The sequence below is a fragment of the Panthera tigris genome, chromosome C1 (genome assembly GCF_018350195.1).
Source record: "Panthera tigris isolate Pti1 chromosome C1, P.tigris_Pti1_mat1.1, whole genome shotgun sequence".
NCBI classification, from domain to species: Eukaryota; Metazoa; Chordata; class Mammalia; order Carnivora; family Felidae; genus Panthera; species Panthera tigris.
In genome coordinates, this window is record NC_056667.1 from 216,985,206 (window position 1) to 217,002,129 (window position 16,924).

The following is a 16,924-nucleotide window of genomic DNA, read 5'->3' on the forward strand; positions in this document are numbered from 1 at the left end:
CGTGGTGCCCAGCCCAGCCTGGCCCATCCCAGCAGGCCCTCCGTGCCTGTCGCTGGCTGGGAAGTCCTATTCTCCGTCCTGAGTTCTTAGAGGTCCGGGGGCCGACTGAGAGGTACGATCCAAGGGGCCCTGGAGGGTGGGCACCCCGGGAACAGGAGGTGGGAGGTACAGCAGGAAGCAGCAGGGGAGGGTGGGCTATGGTGACATAGCCTGCTCGGTGCAGAGATCACAGGGTCAGAGAGAGACCCCCCAACCTGGTCAAGCTGGGCCCCTTGGGTTGCGGTGAAGTCTCAGCTGTCACACTCCCCTCCGTGTCCTGGCCGGAGAGGTGGGCAACAGGGAGGCCGGGTGACACCCTCCAACGGCAGCCAGGAACCCCGTGTCTAGTCACTGGCCACAACTGGCTTGAGGCCCTTTGCTGTCCTGTCCGCTGAGCCCTCCTCACTCCTGGCCTGGACGGGCACCAGGCTGAGGCTCTGAGACTCTCCAGAAGCTCCCACCCGTGTGTACTGAGACCACAGGGTCACAGGCATCAGCAGACCCAACGAAAGCCCCACGAGAAGGTGGCCCCTGTGGCGGTAGCAGCTGGCCACAGGGGACACAGTAACGATGGGAATGTGAAGCCTGGGGACAGTGGCTGCGGGCTCATCGCCTGTCCTCACTGGGCTGGAGAGCCTCCCTGGAAGGGGGTCAGGCAGGACGGGTGCTGGGCGGGGCCCCTGACCTTCCTGTCCAGGCTTGAGCACAGCCAGGTCCCCTAGGTGGGTTCCCCGGGCACTGCCCTTCTCTGTTGGGGCACTGGTGTGGGGAGGGGAAGGGCATTGGGCTCCCACCATGGCCACGGCCATGGCCACAGCACCAGAGCTCGGTAGGGCCCCCGCCCCTTGGCACCCACAGTTCATACTTCTCTTTCCCGGGGTTCGTTATTTTGATCACACATTGAAGCAAACATTTGGTCCGCAGAGACGTCTGGTCGGTCTCCTTCCATTTATGGCTCTGGAAGGCGCCCCCTGGTGGACAGACCATTTCCCAAGGGTGCCGCTATTTTTGGTTGTAGGTAGTGCTGGGCAAGATTTGGGGCAGCTTTCTCGGGGTAAAATGTCAGAGGTACATAAATGAATATACGCACATAATTAAGCCCAGAAGTGGATTTGCCGAATCAGATGATATGAACACCGATTCGACATCGCTCTCCGGAATGTTCCCCTCAGTCGTGTTTGTCTTTACCAACCTACACCCCAGGACCTGTAACCTGGGGGTTCAGCGCGTGGGCTGAGCCTGACTCCCCCACTCCCAGCTGTGTGACCTGGGGCAAGTGGCTTGCGTCTCCCCACCTTTACCCGGATCCTGACAGCACGGACCTCACAGGGTTGTCGTGCGGCCTGGCCACGGGGAGCATTGTGTCAGGGTGCACACGGAGTCCCTCTCCCCCCCAGACTCTGGATCTTCACTCCAGAGAACAGGGACCAAGGTCGCCCAGCAAGGTCACGGCAGCCCGAGACTCCGCTTACCTATGGACAGTGAGGATCGGTGGGGCAGGGGAGCTCTCGAGTACTCTCATCACCATCCCAGCAATGTCCGATTTGGGAGGAGAGGAAGCCACTTGGACGTGGGGGGGCCACAGGGATCCCATCCCCATGCTCCGGGGGTGGGGGGGAGGCGTCTGTTCCGTGCAGCCCAGAGCTGTGGAGGGGTCAAGGCGTGGCTCTCTTGCTGGCCTCGTCCCGCCCTGATTGCCCGGCCAGGGTTAGGTCTCGGGCCCCCTCTGGGCCTCAGCCTTCTCGCCGCAGAATGGGACTCACACAGAGCCCTACCTCGCAGGGCTACGGGGCCGGATCAGGCGAGACGCCGGGCCAGGCGCTCGGCACACCGCTGACGCTCAGTGTTTGTTGAAGACAGAAAGGACTGACGGTCGGCCGGCCGGCCAGGCGGGTGGGCGATCGGGCGGACGGACCGCGCCCCGCCCCGGCTGACCCTGCCCTCTTCTCTCCCCAGGGTCCCGGGGGCGTGGGGCCCGGCTCTTCTTCCCCGTGAGCGGGTGGCACTGGCAGCCATGGTGCGGAACGTGGACGACCTGGACTTCCGCGTGCCCTCGCACGCCCAGGACACGCTGGACGGCCTGCAGCGGCTGCGCTCCCAGCCCCAGCTGGCCGACCTCACGCTGCTGGTGGGTGGCCGGGAGCTGCCCTGCCACCGCGCCCTCCTGGCGCTGAGCAGCCCCTACTTCCACGCCATGTTCGCGGGCAACTTCGCCGAGAGTTTCTCGGCGCGAGTGGAGCTGCGGGACGTGGAGCCCGCCGTGGTGGGGCAGCTGGTGGACTTCGTGTACACGGGCCGGCTGACCGTCACGCAGGGCAACGTGGAGGCGCTGACGCGCGCGGCCGCCCGCCTGCACTTCCCCGCCGTGCAGAAGGTCTGTGGCCGCTACCTGCAGCACCAGCTGGACGCCACCAACTGCCTGGGCATCTGCGAGTTCGGGGAGCAGCAGGGGCTGCCGGGCGTGGCCGCCAAGGCCCGGGCCTTCCTGCGGGAGAACTTCGAGGCCGTGGCCCGGGAGGACGAGTTCCTGCAGCTGCCCCGGGACCGGCTGGCCACCTGCCTGGCCGGCGAGCTGCTGCAGGTGCAGCCGGACCAGAGCCGGCTGGAGGCCCTGCTGCGCTGGGCGCGTCACGACCCTCAGGCCCGGGCCGTCCACCTGCCCGAGCTGCTCAGCCTGGTGCGCCTGGACGCCGTGCCCAGGCCGCGCGTGCAGCACCTGCTGGCCACGGAGCCGCTGATCCGGGGCTCGGAGGAGTGTCGGGTGGCCCTGTCGCAGGGTCACGACGAGGCGAGTAAGGGGCAAGGAGGGGAGCCCCGGGGACCCCGCCTGGGAGGGGATGCTGGGGACAGGTGCCCTGAACCTCGCAACTCTGCCTGCCTTGGGCCGATTACCTGTGAGCGCACCTCTGTTCGGTGCCCCGTGCCCCTGTGTGCCCCCCGCCCCCGGCCGTGAGGGGAGGGGGAACCCAGGTCTTGTGGTCTTTCACAACCCCGGTCGGCACCCACAGCTGGCGGCAAGCCTGGAAAGGGACCTGAGGCAGCATGGGGAAGGCCAAAGCTGGGCTGGTGGCATCCTGCGGGGGGTGGCCGGTCAGGGAGGGCTCTCCAGAGGACGCAGCGTCTTAGCTGGGCCTTAGAGGAGGGATAGGAGTCGGGTAGGAGGGAAAACAAGCCGGGAAGACCGCACAGCTTGGGCACAGCAGCAGGCCCCCCTCCTGCCCCTTAGAAAGCTCTCGAGCATTCGTGGCGTCCAGGCAGTGAGCGTGGCAGGCAGGGCAGTTCCTGACAAAGCTTCAGACCAGGGTAGGACTGCGACAGAGAGCCGATGAGCCCGTCTGCGGCTGGCAGCCTGCTCGGGGCCCAGCTCTGGAGGACTCCTCGGGAGCCAAGTCTGGGGACAAAGATGAGGCTCAGGCCAGGGTCAGGGTGTGGGGTGCTACCCTCAGGCACCCCCGGGGCACGGCGGGCCGGCCCGGGACCCCGCCCCACTAGGCGGTCGCCTTGTAGCTGCTGGCAGCGGGCAGTCTGGGCCTTCTGTAGAAGGGGCCCGAGAGGCAGGAGGGCCCCGGGGGCCCGGGAGCTCCGGGCGGTGGCTTCTTACCAACCAGGGTGGAGGCATTCCAGCGTCTCCCGCCGGGCCAGGGTCATCCCGGTTGGGCACACGGCACGCCCGCCCAGGGGAGGGTCTGGGGACAGAGTCGGGGTTGGCTGCAAAGATGGGTGCAGGGACGCCTCTGGAAGGCACGTGGGGATTTCTGGCAAGGAGCGGCTCCCAGGTCTGGGGCACACATGCACCTGCTGGCCCGCATCTCTCCCAGTCCTGAGCGCTTGCCTTCAGCCCTGGGGCCGTGGCAACCACGTGCATGTGCACATGTGTTCGCACACGCACGCACGCATGCACGCACACACACGCACTGAAACGCACATCACCCCACACAGGTGCCCTGACACGGCGGCCCCACCAAAGTCCTGCCTCCGAAGAGGCCACTGAGGCCCGAAAGCACCTGGGGGCCCCTTGCACAGGGAATACGGTCACCTGCTTCTCTAACCCAGCCTTCCCGGCCCCACAGGTGCTGCCGGGCCTCCCGCAGAAGCTGCAGGAGGTTCTGGTGGTTGTGGGCGGGCGGGCACTGGAGGATGAGGAGGGGGCCGAGGAAGCCACCCCTCACGGCAGGAACTTCGCCTTCTACAACACCAAGGCCAGTGAGTACCCCTCACGCTGTCCCTGCGGCCGACGTCAGCCACTCGTGTCCACCTTGCAGGTGGAGGGAGCGAGGTGCACAGGGGCCCGCCGAGTCCACCTCCTGCTGTGCCGGGGCCTCGCGGGGGGGAGGGGGTGGGGGGCTGCAGGAGAGTCTAGAGGCCGTGGTGGGGGCAGGGGAGGCTGACAGTGGGGGCACCGGGGCCCCCTAACCCTCCGGCCCCAGCCCCCAGCTTTGGTCTTTTGGGCCCCGGAGCCCAAGGTAGAAGCTTCTGCCGCGTGGGAGGATGGCCCCTGGCCTGCGCGCCCAATGGAACCCCAGCCCCAGGGGGAGGGCGGGCGGCCGGGGGGCAGGTGGCCTGGAGGGTGAGAGCCCAGGGGCGAGGGCAGCTCACACAGGTTCTAATTCCAGCCTTAGGGTGGGTCACCTCACCTCATCTGTGAAATGGGCTCCTCACGTGGTTGGGCAGCGGACCCAGTGGGCAGGGACTTGGCCCCTCCTGCCCGGGGCCCCATCACCGGCGGGGTCTCTGCAGGGGCCACGTTGGCCCTGGGAAGCTCTTCCAAGAGCTCCGACGAGGGTTGGCTGCTGTCCTGGGGCCGCTGGGCCAGTCGCCAGCCACCGACGGCCATCAGTAGCTGGCAGGCTGGAGGCAGTGTGAGGCCGGCTGGCCCAGGTCAGGGGCTGACGAGAGGGGATTTGGGGGCTGACGTCAGGAGATGAGCTTTGCTGGCTCCGCCCGGGGGCAGCTGTCCCTCCAACGCCAAGGGAGGACGGCGGGGGGCACGCTGGCAGGCAGAGAACTGGTGACTGCTGGGCAGAGTCCCCACCCCAGGGTGACACACACATGAGTCAGGGGGACACGCAGTCCCTGCCCAGAGGGCAGGTGCCCGGCAAGGCCCAGAATTCTGCGTGTCTTCCCAGGGGACGTCGCCGAGGCCTGGGTCTCCCTCAGAGCCTTCCACAAGCACCCAGAATGTGTCCGTTTGGACATTCCCACACTATCTCATTTTTATCTTTCCAAAGCATTTTCTCATCTCTTGCCTCAGTTTACCTCCTGTAGCTCCTTGAAGGTGGGTCCAACGTGGGTGCAATTACTCTGTCCCTCAGTCATGGTGACGGTAATCCTAACAGGTACCACGTGTGCCCTGTGACAGATACACGTGGTCAAAGATAGTCCCCGGGAGGTGGGAATCACCCCTGGGCTACCGAGGAGGAGACGGAGGCTGTGGGTCACCCGAAGCCACACAGCCCGCGCACAAGAGCTAGGGTTTGGACTCACACTGCCTGCTGCAAGGCCCGAGTCCGATCCCCTACGCCCTTGTGTAGAGACCCCCTAGTGACCGGAGATCGGGCGCTTTGACCCGTCACCCCATCTGACTGAGGAGGGACCCAACCCAGGGGCCAAATTGTCCATTTGGGGTCAGTGAGGCCACCTGCAGGGTCAGGGCGAGACCCAGCTTCTAGAGCCTGAGCCACCTCCCGCAGTCCTGTGTCCAGTCCGGGTGCCGGGGGGGCTCCAGGGGGCGGGGTGGGGAGGAGGGGGCCGCCGAGAGCCAGGCCTGGCAGGGGCACGTGGGGGCCCGGGGTGTCGCCCCCCCCCCCGCCCCTTGCTCCTCCCGCCCGTGAGGGAACATCCCCGCACCCACTGAGGGGCGAGGGGGGCCCCGGCAGGCAGCGAGCTCGGCCGCCCTGACCCCCCTGCCTGTCTCTCTTCCTCCAGAGAAGTGGATGGTGCTCCCAGACTTCCCCGACTACCACAAGTGGGGCTTCTCCCTGACGGCACTCAACAACACGGTCTATGTCACAGGTGGGCAGGCGCGGCTCCCGGCAGGTGTCGCTGGTGGGGGTGACGCCAGTGAGAACCAGCCCTCCCCTCCCCTCGCGGGGCCCCCGGCCGTCCGGTCAAGACTCCCGCAGACACTCCCGTGACATGAACACGAAGAGATTGAAAATCCACGGGCCATGGGTGCGAAGAACCGTTCCGTGTTCTGCCGGACGGAGACCCAGGGAGGCTTTGCTAGGAAGGAGCTGTGTGATGGGCAGGAGGGTCGCTCTGTTCTTGTCAGTCTTAGAAGTTGGGGGCCTGTCTAAAAGTTGGTTGGGGAGGGGCGCCTAGATGGCTCAGTCGGCGAAGCGCCCGACTTCGGCTCAGGTCACGGTCTCGCGGTTCGTGGGTTCGAGCCCCGAGTTGACAGCTCAGAGCCTGGAGCCTGCTTTGGATTCTGTCTCCCTCTCTCTCTGCCCCTCCCCTGTTCACGCTCTCTCTGTCTCTCAAAAATAAATAAACACTAAAAAAAATCTATTTTAATTTGGTTGGGGAAACAGCTTTCACGGCTGAAGGTCTGAAACCCCTGATCTCGTCTCCCCTACTTACGGGGCCTGGAGCAATCCGTCCAAGTCACACAGCTGGACTGCGCCACCTCCCCGTCCCGCCCCGCGCCCAGGCCCCGCGTGGGGAGGACGCCGGACCCTTGGTAGCCAGCACCCACTGGCCTGGGGACCCCAGGCTGGCGGCCGCCTGACCCCCTCAGAGCTCTCTCCTGCAGGTGGCTCCCGGGGCACCAAGACAGACACCTGGTCAACCACCCAGGCCTGGTGCTTCCCTCTGAAGGAGGCAGCCTGGAAGCCAGTGACACCCATGCTGAAGGCCCGCACGAACCACGCCAGTGTGGCGCTCAACGGGGAGATCTATGCCATCGGCGGTAAGGCCTCCCTCTCCGTCCTCCCTGGGGCCACCTCCTGCTCCGTGAAGTCCCTGGGGTGACGAGACCCATAGCGGTCCCCCCGCCTTGGCTGTCACCTTTGATTCCACCATGCCCCCAGCCTGAGCACTGAGGCCTGCCTCGTCCCTCCTACCCTCCAGAGCTGTGACAAGGAGTCACCCCAGGGACCCTTACAGTTAGATAAATATTGGAAAAGACAAAGACTGTGGCCGAGAGCAAGAGTGTCCCAAGGCCTCTCTCTGTAGGTGACAAAGCGGTCCTGAGGCCCCTCCTAAGTGCCCCGCCTGTCCTGGCCCAGTAGCCAGGCCCCAGAGCAGAGGTCCCACACAGTTCCTGAGCCTGGGGCAGGCGGGGGCAAATAGGAGTGGCCTCGGCCCCCCCCCCCCCCCCCCCCCCCCGCCGTGCAGTCTGGAGTCGAGGGTCCCTGGGTCCAGGTGCCCATGCTGCTTGACGGTATGGCCCGGGGCAAGTGCCCTCGCCCCTCGGAGTCTCGGTTCCCTCTCTGTGAAATGGGGTAAGTCACCCGCCTCGCGAGGCCAAGCCCTTCCCCTCCCGGGATGCTCCCTGCCGCCTCCGAGAAGCCCCCAGGCCTGCATTTCCGGGAACTTTCCTTTGCCCCTCGCCCCTTGCGGCCCTGACCCCCTCCCGGCCCGACAGGGACCACTCTGGACGTGGTGGAGGTGGAGAGCTACGACCCCTACACAGACACCTGGACGCCCATCAGCCCGGCCCTCAAGTACGTCAGCAACTTCTCCGCGGCCGGCTGCCAGGGCAGGCTGTACCTGGTGGGCTCCAGCGCCTGCAAATATAACGCCCTGGCCCTGCAGTGTTACAACCCTGTCACAGGTAGGGGGCACGGGACCCAGGCGCCCGGCCACGCAGGGACACTCCTCGCGTGGCTGGGGGGTGGGGGGTGGGGCGAGTGGCAGGGGACAGAGGCGGGCAGCCACAGGCCCCCCTGCAGGCCACAGTCCCATCTCGGCGAGCCAGAGGGCGGGGACCCCGGGGACGGCGGGGCCAGGGGCGCAGGGAGCAGGCAGCCAGAGGCCTCTTACAAACGGTCACAGCCCCACCAAGGGGTGGCTGTGACAGCGGAGGAAGGCGGGGGCCCCGGCGGGGGGCAGGGAACCGAGGGGGTGGGTAGCCCGCACGGAGCCACAGCCCCGTGCCAGCCGAGAGGCATGGGGGCGGGGGGCTAGGTGGTGGGGAGCCCATCTCCAGGCCCTGGATGCTGCCCGGCCGCTGCGTCTGCCCGGAGCTGGCCTCACGGGCCGGGAGCGGTGGCCCGGACCCACAAGTCCTGGTGGGCGCCCGCTTGGGCTCTGGACTCCGTGCCAGGGTTTGGGCCCCAGCTGGGCTCCCTCCGGCTCGGTGGCCTTCCTGGCCCTGGCTCTCACCCTCCGTTCTGTCCTCTGGGTGGTGGAGATGATAATAGGACCCGTTTTGGAGGGTGGGTGTGAGGAGGATCCCAGGGTCAGGTGGGACCCCCAGACTCGGCCGACCGGGTGGGAAAGAGGCAGAGGCCCCGGGGCCCAGGCAGGACGGTAGGGGGTGGGGGCGGCAGCCAGGCCAAGGCCTCCGAAAGCCCTCGAGCCCCTCCTGCGGACCTGAGGACAAAACTCTGCGGAGCCCCGCCCCCAGAGGGAGAGTTGGGCTCCGGGAGGAGAGGGCATCGGGGTCCACGCCCCGCAGGAGGTCTCCGGGACCCGGGGAGCGGCCGCCCTGGTGACGGTGGGCCTGGTGCCGTGTCCCCGCAGACTTGTGGAGCGTGATCGCCTCGCCCTTCCTCCCCAAGTACCTGTCCTCGCCCCGCTGCGCCGCACTGCAGGGGACTCTCTACCTGGTCGGTGACAACACCAAGAAGGTCTACATGTACGACCCCGGGGCCAACCTGTGGCAGAAGGTGGGCCTCAGCCTCACCTCCCAGGGCAACACCCCACCCCACCCCAAGACTCTCAACACCATGAGAGCGGGCCTGGGGACGGTGGGGCTGGGGGGTGTCACCACGGGGGGCTGACCGTGAAGGGAGGTAAGGGGCCCGGATTCCAGGACAGGAAAGCCCAGGACCGGGGGCTCCTGGTCACCATGGGTGCTCCGTCCCCAGCGCGGGGTGGTCTGTTCTTCTCGGGGAGCCAATCCAGGCTCAGCCAGAGGTGCTTCAGGGACGGCCGTGGCTGTCCTGGTGCGGGCCAGGCCCGGGAGGGAGGGCGTCTCCCACCCACGGGGGTGCAGGGACGGGGATCCCTTGGCTGCGGGTAAGCTGGGAACAGCCAGCTCCTTGGTGCCCCGCTTCCCTCCTTGCTGCCCCCTCCTCTTCTGCCTCGGGGCCCAGGGAGAGAGCAGCTGCTGGGCATCTCAAGCCCCGGCCTTTCTCTGTGTTCCTTCTGGAGAAAGAGGAGGGGCGGTGCCCAGAGCCATGGCGGCGGCCTCAGCCCCAGCGGGACACCCTAGGCCCACCGCACCTGCCTTGAGGTCCTCGATCCCTGGAGGCCCGAGGAGGTGGCACGGCCTCCTGCGGCCACCCCAGGAGGGCTGGGCGGGCCGGCCGGGTGACAGCAGGGCCCCTGCCCTCCTGCCGCCCGCAGCTGTCCCCTGGCGTCAGAGCTCAGCTGACCGGAGGCCCCATTACAGTGCAAAACAGGTGCAGGGTGGGCCCTGCCAGGCAGGCCCTTTCTTTCTGGGGCCTCCCAGCTGGGTCACGGCCCAGGCCACCGATCTGGGGGCATCCCGGCCACGAAGGGCTCTGCCTCGCCCCGGCCCGGCCCGGGTGGCTGCCCATCGTCCTCGTGTGGAGGCCACAGACGGGCCTCTTCCCTCCCGCCCACCCTGGGCTCCTCCACAAGGGCCCTCATGTCTCTCTGGCCTCACGAGCCCTGTCCAGGGCACCCCTGGGGCCCCACCCACCTGTCCCCTCCAAGAGAGCAGCCATGAATCAGAGGTCCGGCCCGGAACGTGCTGGGAGGCAGCTCCCAGCGCCTCTAACACCCTGACTTCAGATATGAGTGACTTTGGGCCTAGGGGACCAAGGGGCCCGGGGACATCATCCTGGGCGATGTGGGCCGGAGAGAGAGCACGGGCGGGGCAGTCTGAGGGTCCCGGGGGGAGTTACGGGGAGCCTGGGTGAGGTCCCAGGTAGCAGGTGTGCTGGTGTCCTGGACAGGGTGCTGGCCGTCCTCCCTGCGTGTCCCCCGTGTCCCGCCCCGAGGGCACTCTGGCCACCGTCCCCACCCGCCCGCCCACCCGCTGGGCACTGACCGCTGCCCACCCACAGGTGCAGTCCCTGCACAGCCTGCACGAGAACGGTGCGTTGGTGCCGCTGGGTGACACGCTGTACGTGACGGGGGGCCGCTGGCAGGGTGTGGACGGCGACTACCACGTGGAGATGGAGGTCTACGACCGCGGGCGGGACGCCTGGACCCACCACGGCGCCCTGCCCCGCCTCTGGCTCTACCACGGGGCCTCCACCGTCTTCCTGGACGTGTCCAAGTGGACCCAGCCCTTCAGCCCCACCCAGGAGCACTGAGCAGCTCTGGGTCGGATGGGGGGTGGGGGTGGGGGTGGTGGCTGAGCCCCCCACCCAGGGGACGGCCCCCCTTCATGTGCTGCCTGTCTGTTCAGCTGGTGCTGCCGGGCCCCCCAGGGCTCGGGCCACCAGGGACATCAGAGGACACCGCAGCTGCCACCCCGGCTCTGAGCTGACCAGCGGCAGGGCTTTGGACTCTGGCCGCCCGCACAGAGGCGAGAAGCGGCCGTCCTGCCCACGGGGCGTCTGAGGCCTCAAAGGAGCCGAGGGGCCCAGGGAAGCACGGGGAGGGCCCCTGCGCTCTCCAAATGCTGCCGCCCCAGCCGTGTGTCCGGCCGTGGCTTCTGGAAGCCACATCACAGAGCGAAGGATCCCGGGGCGGGGTCTACACCAGGCGTCTGTGGGCCTGCTGCCGCCTGGCCCGCAGCTGTGTGACCGCAGCCGGCAGCTGCCCGTCTCTGGGCCTCAGGCTCCGCATCCATGGGGCACTGAGAAGGGAGGAGGCCGGGCATGGGGCCCGGGAGAGAGGGTCAGTGTCAGGGCTGAGGGAAGACACAGTGAGCAACGGCTTCCCCGGAAGGTGAGCAGGAGGGGTGCTCTCTGGCCAGGAATCCCCCGATCCCAGAAATCCCCCGATTTCTTGGGGTGGTTTGCTCCCATGACGCATCGAGAGTTCCCAGCAGACCCATGAGGGGAAAGGTGGGGGTCCTGCAGGGACTCCGGGGGATGCCTCTTGGGCACGGTGGTGCCCTGCTCCCAGTTGGCCTCCTGAGCGAGGGGAGTGCCTAACGGGCTCCTGCCAGCCTGTGCTGTGACTCAGGGTGCCTCGGGTCTGCCCCAGGGTGCCTTGGGTCTGACCGGGGTCCCACGTAGAACTGGTTCAAGCCTCCCTGCTCCTTCCCACTGGTCCTTAACAAGGTATTGCACTGAAGGACTCTCACTGGGTGCTCAGTGGCCCTCCCCCTTGGTCACAAGCTTCATCAAGGGACCCAGGACTACAAGTCGGGTGTCCTAGGTCCAGCCTGGCTCCAGCCCTGGCACTGACTGAGGTTTGGGGAGCCCCCACCTCCCTCTGGACCTGGGTTTTCTCTTTTAAATTAAAAAAAAATTTTTTTTCATTTATTTTTGAGAGAGAGAGAGACAGAGTACGAGTATGGGAGGGGCAGAGAGAGAGGGAGACGTAGAATCTGAGGCAGGATTCAGGCTCTGAGCTGTCAGCCTGGAGCCCGACGTGGGGCTCGAACCCATGAACCACGAGATGGTGACCTGAGCTGAAGTTGGACGCTTCACCGACGGAGCCCCCCAGGCGCCCCCTGGGTTTCCTCTTCTTTGAAACCCACTGGGGACGGGAGGGGCCTCTGACATCCCCGGGTTCTGAGGAAGGAATCCCTGGGTCCCTCCACGTCCACTTTGCTCCCAGACCTGGTCTCTCATGCCCACTTCTCGTGGGAGGATTGAATGTGTCTCCCAGGGCTTAGGCAGAGCTCCACCAGCTGACTGGGTGTCCTCAGAGCTGGGGGTCCTGCTCCTTCGGAGCGGATGCAAATGAAGGCGAAGGTTCTGGCACCCTTGAGTCTCTCCACACGAAAACCTTCTGAAATGTTTTCTGAACGGTTATTGAAGACAGCCACGCACTCTTTCAAAACAAAGACTCAACATGTCACATGGACTTCTTTTTTTTTTTAAATCACAATTAGGTAGTCGGAAGGCGGTATCTTAGAATAAGGCCCACTTCTGCTCCCGCACACCTCATGGCGATGCGGGGAGGCACCTGGGGTGGGGGCGCACATCCCACTCCAGGGCCCGGTCCTCGGCCCGCTGGTGCCAGACCGCCCCTCATCTGATCAGCTGTGCTGCCCCTACACGGAGCACCCGGGTCAGGCCAATCGTGTCCTTCAGGGTCACAGGAGGAAACAGATGACTCTTGGAATCGAGTAATGGGGGACGTTTTCACAAAGGGCTACTTCCAAGGCGTAGGCAGGCTGGAGAGGCTCCCAGCGGGGGGGTCCAGCAACAGTGGGGAGCTGTCACCTGCCCTCTCCCCCCGGGGACATGGGAAGGAGCAGCCACAGCCTCCAGCTGGAGGGAGGGAGGTGCCAAGGGTCTGGGGCCTTTGCTAAAGGAACGCAGCCTGTACCACTGTCCCTTGTGGCCCGGCGGGGACCAAGTGGCCGGACAGATACCCCGACCTCACTCTCTTTCCTGCCTCCCGGACTCCTGCCGGTGCCTCCCACTGGCCAGATCCAACCAGAATCAGAGGGAGAACGGGCCACTGGCAGAGAGCAGGTGGAGACAGGGCACCAGGATGGGCAAACGGATTTGCCTCGCAGGAACTGAACACTCAAGGGATCCTCACGGGAGACAGACGCTAACATACATTCGCACGAGGAACGTCTGCAGAGCAACCCAAGCCGTCTTCTTCTCTTCCTTGGAAAACAAGGACACATCGGTTTGGGGGCCAGTATGGACTTCCAGAAAGGAGAACGGATAACCTTGGGACATGTGCAAAAGCCCACCAAACTCTCAGGCCCACAGGAATGAGAGCACCTGTCCTGCCCCAAAGAGCTCACGTCTGCCGGGCGGGTGCACACTTGTCTTTCTCACAGACGGTGTTGGGTAAACTGAGACTCCTCAGCAGCCCTGAGACTTTGGTGACCAAAGAGTGCTACACAGTGCCCTCAGTGGCCACCAACCCAGGCTCAACTCCTTTGGTTCCCAGAGGAGCCAGGGTCCATGGACGCTTCTCACCACTTCCGCTGGACTTGGGTTTTCCAGTATCTCGCAGACAAGACCCTCCTGTTATTGAGCATCTTTCCTGTACCAGGCAGGGATGGTGACTGCTGGAATCAAGCAGTTGACAGTCCCATGTAAATATCTGTAATAAATGAAGTGATCCAATGACCGTTCACTGTGGTCAATTCAGACCTCTACTCCAGTTGGTCGACCAGTTGGCCCGGTGGAAAGTATGAATTTTGACCAGGAATCTGTGACTTAAGAAGGGGTGGTCACAGGGGCGCCTGGGTGGCTCAGTCGGTCAGGCCTCTGACTTTGGCTCAGATCATGACCTCTCGGTCCGTGAGTTCGAGCCCCGCGTCGGGCTCTGTGCTGACCGTGCAGAGCCTGGAGCCTGTTTCGGATTCTGTGTCTCCCTCTCTCTCTGCCCCTCCCCCGTTGATGCTCTGTCTCTCTCTGTCTCAAAAATAAATAAACGATAAAAAAAATTAAAAAAAAAAAAAAAGAAGGGGTGGTCACAGCCACACAAAAGGTAAGGCTTTCCGCTCCTCCGGGGCCATGTCCTTCATCTTCGGTCCCCAGTGCCACTCAGCCGGAAGTGTGGCTACTGTTGCTGCGTGCAGGTGATTCCCCCAGGCCCCCGGATCACGCACACGGGAGGGTGGCCAGGCACGATGCCGATTAATTGCAGGAGGAAGTGGGCTGCAAAGAGAACCTCCCTGCTTGGAATAAGCACCCCAGGAGCCAGTGTCACTTCCCCAAAGCTAATCGGCTGTCCCAGGGCTCTTCAGGGCCAGCAGCTGGGGTTATTTGGATTGCAACCACACTTACGAATGTAATTCTTCTCACAATGGCAAGACAGAGCCACCAATATGTACCCTCTTACATTAAACTCAAAGGTGAGCTAGGCTGATTTTTTAACTTAGTCAATCAAAAGCATGGAAACGATGAGCAGAAAATACACCAAGAAACCCTCCGGGTGGAAGTGAAAAAGACCAGACCTTCCCTTGCCAGACCTAGGCGGCCCACGGACCTGTCCAGGATTGCACGGCTTACCCCCAGCACTTGACCCGTGCCTGGCATGTATCGGGGAACTGAGCAAATGTTCACTGAATGAGCTGCTGACCCCAGGTCGTGAAGGCTAGACCTGGACGAGTGACCTTGGGCCAGTCCCAAGATCTCAGCCTCAGTTTCCTCATCTGTGCAATGGGGGTAATCACACGATTCGAGAATTAGATGATGTCATGTGTTTGGAAGGTTCCAGTAAACAGCAAAGGTCGCCTTCCTGGACATTGGGAGGCCACACAACAAGTTGACTTCAGGCTCCCACTGTTTTCGGGGGCAAAGGGAGCTTTTATTCCCATGACTTCATCGGCAAAGGTCCTTCCTTTGGAGGAAAAGAGAAGAGTGAGAACAGCTTGACTGCAGCAGGCTGATGGGAAGCCAGGGCTGAGGCCGTGACATGAGGGCCCAAGAATGAGGATTAGGTTTCAGCCAGGCATGAGGGCGCATGGGGGAGGCCACCTCGGGCTCCGTCTGGGCCCCCTTCTGTGCCCACTCATTCAGTACTTCCATCCTGAGACCCATTACCTCAGCCCCAGATGCTGCCCCGGCTCTGAACCCCCGGGCTGCTGCCGCGGAGGGGAGGGGGGGCTGGGGGACAAGCTGTCTGGTGCCACCGGAACCTGTTTCTGGTGCTCCTTGACCTGGGGGAGTCTTTGCTGAGGCCTGCCCTCCTCTGAGCGGATTTCACTCCCGAAATGTGACCCCCCAGAAACAGGGAGCCCCACCTGCAGGCCCCATGCTCTGCGCTCCCCTGCCCCAGGGCCAGGCTGTGTCGTCACCTTGGGACGGTGTCACGGGAGCCTGCACCAGCACCAGAACCGATTTGATTTGGGCCCTCCGGCAGGGCCCATGACATCACTAGGATTGTTCACTGTTTGGGAAAATAACTGGGTTTCACATGGCAGCTGTCCTCCAAGCTGGCCTCAGGCGGGCTGGGGCTCTTCACTGGGAGGTGGAAATGAAGTCACGCGAACATCTTAGGGACCCCACGCCCCCAACTGGATCCCTCCATTCCCAGGGGTCCCCGGCACCGTGAAAGGTACACAGCCAGAGCCTCGCCTTCCGTGGCGTCAGGAGGGCCAAATGGCACCCGGCCCTGACAGCAGTACGCCTCACGTCCCTGCGGACGGAATCCAGGCCAGCAACCAGCAGTGGGGAGCCCAAGCAGCCCGGCCTCCATGCTGAGGCCACCTTCCTCCTGGCCTTGGCTTTGTCTGCTCATCCCTCACGTGTGAGTGGGATCCCAGACAAAGGCTCGGGGGCAGCGGCCACTATGCCCGCTCTACAGAATCAGCACACTGAGTCTCAGAGGGATGAGTGCCTGAAGGCCCCATATGTGCCTCTTCCAAAGCCACATATGACCTTTGCTCCAGGTGGCCAAGCAAGAACCAGATTTGCTGAGCAGACCCACTGCCGGGTCTGTCCTGTGCTCCCATCATGCTCTGCCACATGACAAGGCTTGGAGCCTCCGTCTTCACGCAGGTCTGAGGACAGCCCCCCGTGACGTGGTGCTGATGGCCCGGGCCAGGGACCCTCACCACCGAGGCAGCCTGGAAGGCAAGCAGGCTTCCCTCACGGCCCCACACGGCACCCACTGTGACCTCGGCTCACCCTAGAGCAGCCCCAAGGGCATGTGTCCCTTAATTCCAGCTCGCAGGCAGGGAAACTGGAAGGAAACTCCAAGAAGCTCCAGGACAGACCAGCCACCCACCGGGGGTGGGGGGGGAAGCCAGGGCTTGAACGTGGCCTCTAAGAGGTGTCTCTTTCCTCCCACCGTGCAGGGCTGCCCCCCACAGCATTCTACCCACCAGCCAAGTGGGGAGTGCTCCCTGGGTTCAAGAGTGGCCAGCCACGTGCGTTTCCCTGGCCTTCCCTCACAGCCAGACCCCCGTGGGCAATCCCCACCTGTGCTACCTGGTTGTCTCAGGGAAAAGACAGGGCCACGCGTTCATCCATAACCCGCAAGCTCATCACGTAGCTGCAATTTCTCGACATCCAGAATAGGAAGGACCGTAATGGACAAAATTTGTGGCTGTGAAGATGTGAGCACGCCCAGGGGGCGAGAGGGCCCGGCCCCACCCCCAAGCCCAGGCTGTGTGTCCCTGGGCAGGCCCCTCACCTCTCTGGGCTAGTCAGTGCGGTCCATGAAAAATGGATGAGGTGCTGGGTGTGGGCGTGCTTTTTCAGAAACATGAAATTACTGTTCACGGGCCGCACCTCCTGGAGCCAGGAGACTGCAGGTTTCGGCAAAGAGAACACACCCCACGCTTGGCGTCCAGTGGTCCCAGATAAAGTCTCCCCCCCAGAAACGAAAATGGTCAAGATTTTAGTAGTGGACTCCGAGGCCCGTGTCCCAGCACAGACAAGCACGTCATTACGAAGTTCTGCACACCCAGCTTCTTAACAGACTTTCCTTGTGGGACCAGCAATGAGAACCCACCCGAGAAATGCTTAATCCTTTGAAGGCTTTATAATAGCCTCCACTGATTCGGGAGCCAATGTCCTCGTTAGTAACAACACTGCTGAATGTTTGCAGAGGAAGTAAGGCCGTATATTTTGTTAAGTACATATTATGCAAGCCAGTATCTCTCAATTGTCTTCTGGAGCATCTGTCATTTCTATAGGAATTTCCATTT

General features: G+C 63.9%; 1 protein-coding gene across 1 annotated transcript; it reads left to right on the forward strand.

Moving 5' to 3' along the window:
* Window positions 1–2,053: 2,053 nt before the first annotated feature.
* Window positions 2,054–10,490, forward strand: KLHL30 (kelch like family member 30). The gene is made up of 7 exons (XM_042997778.1): window positions 2,054–2,827; window positions 4,110–4,242; window positions 5,965–6,051; window positions 6,791–6,946; window positions 7,625–7,813; window positions 8,725–8,870; window positions 10,239–10,490. Exons 1-7 carry the CDS (start codon window positions 2,054–2,056, stop codon window positions 10,488–10,490), a joined length of 1,737 nt encoding a protein of 578 aa, XP_042853712.1.
* The last annotated feature ends 6,434 nt before the right edge of the window (window positions 10,491–16,924 follow it).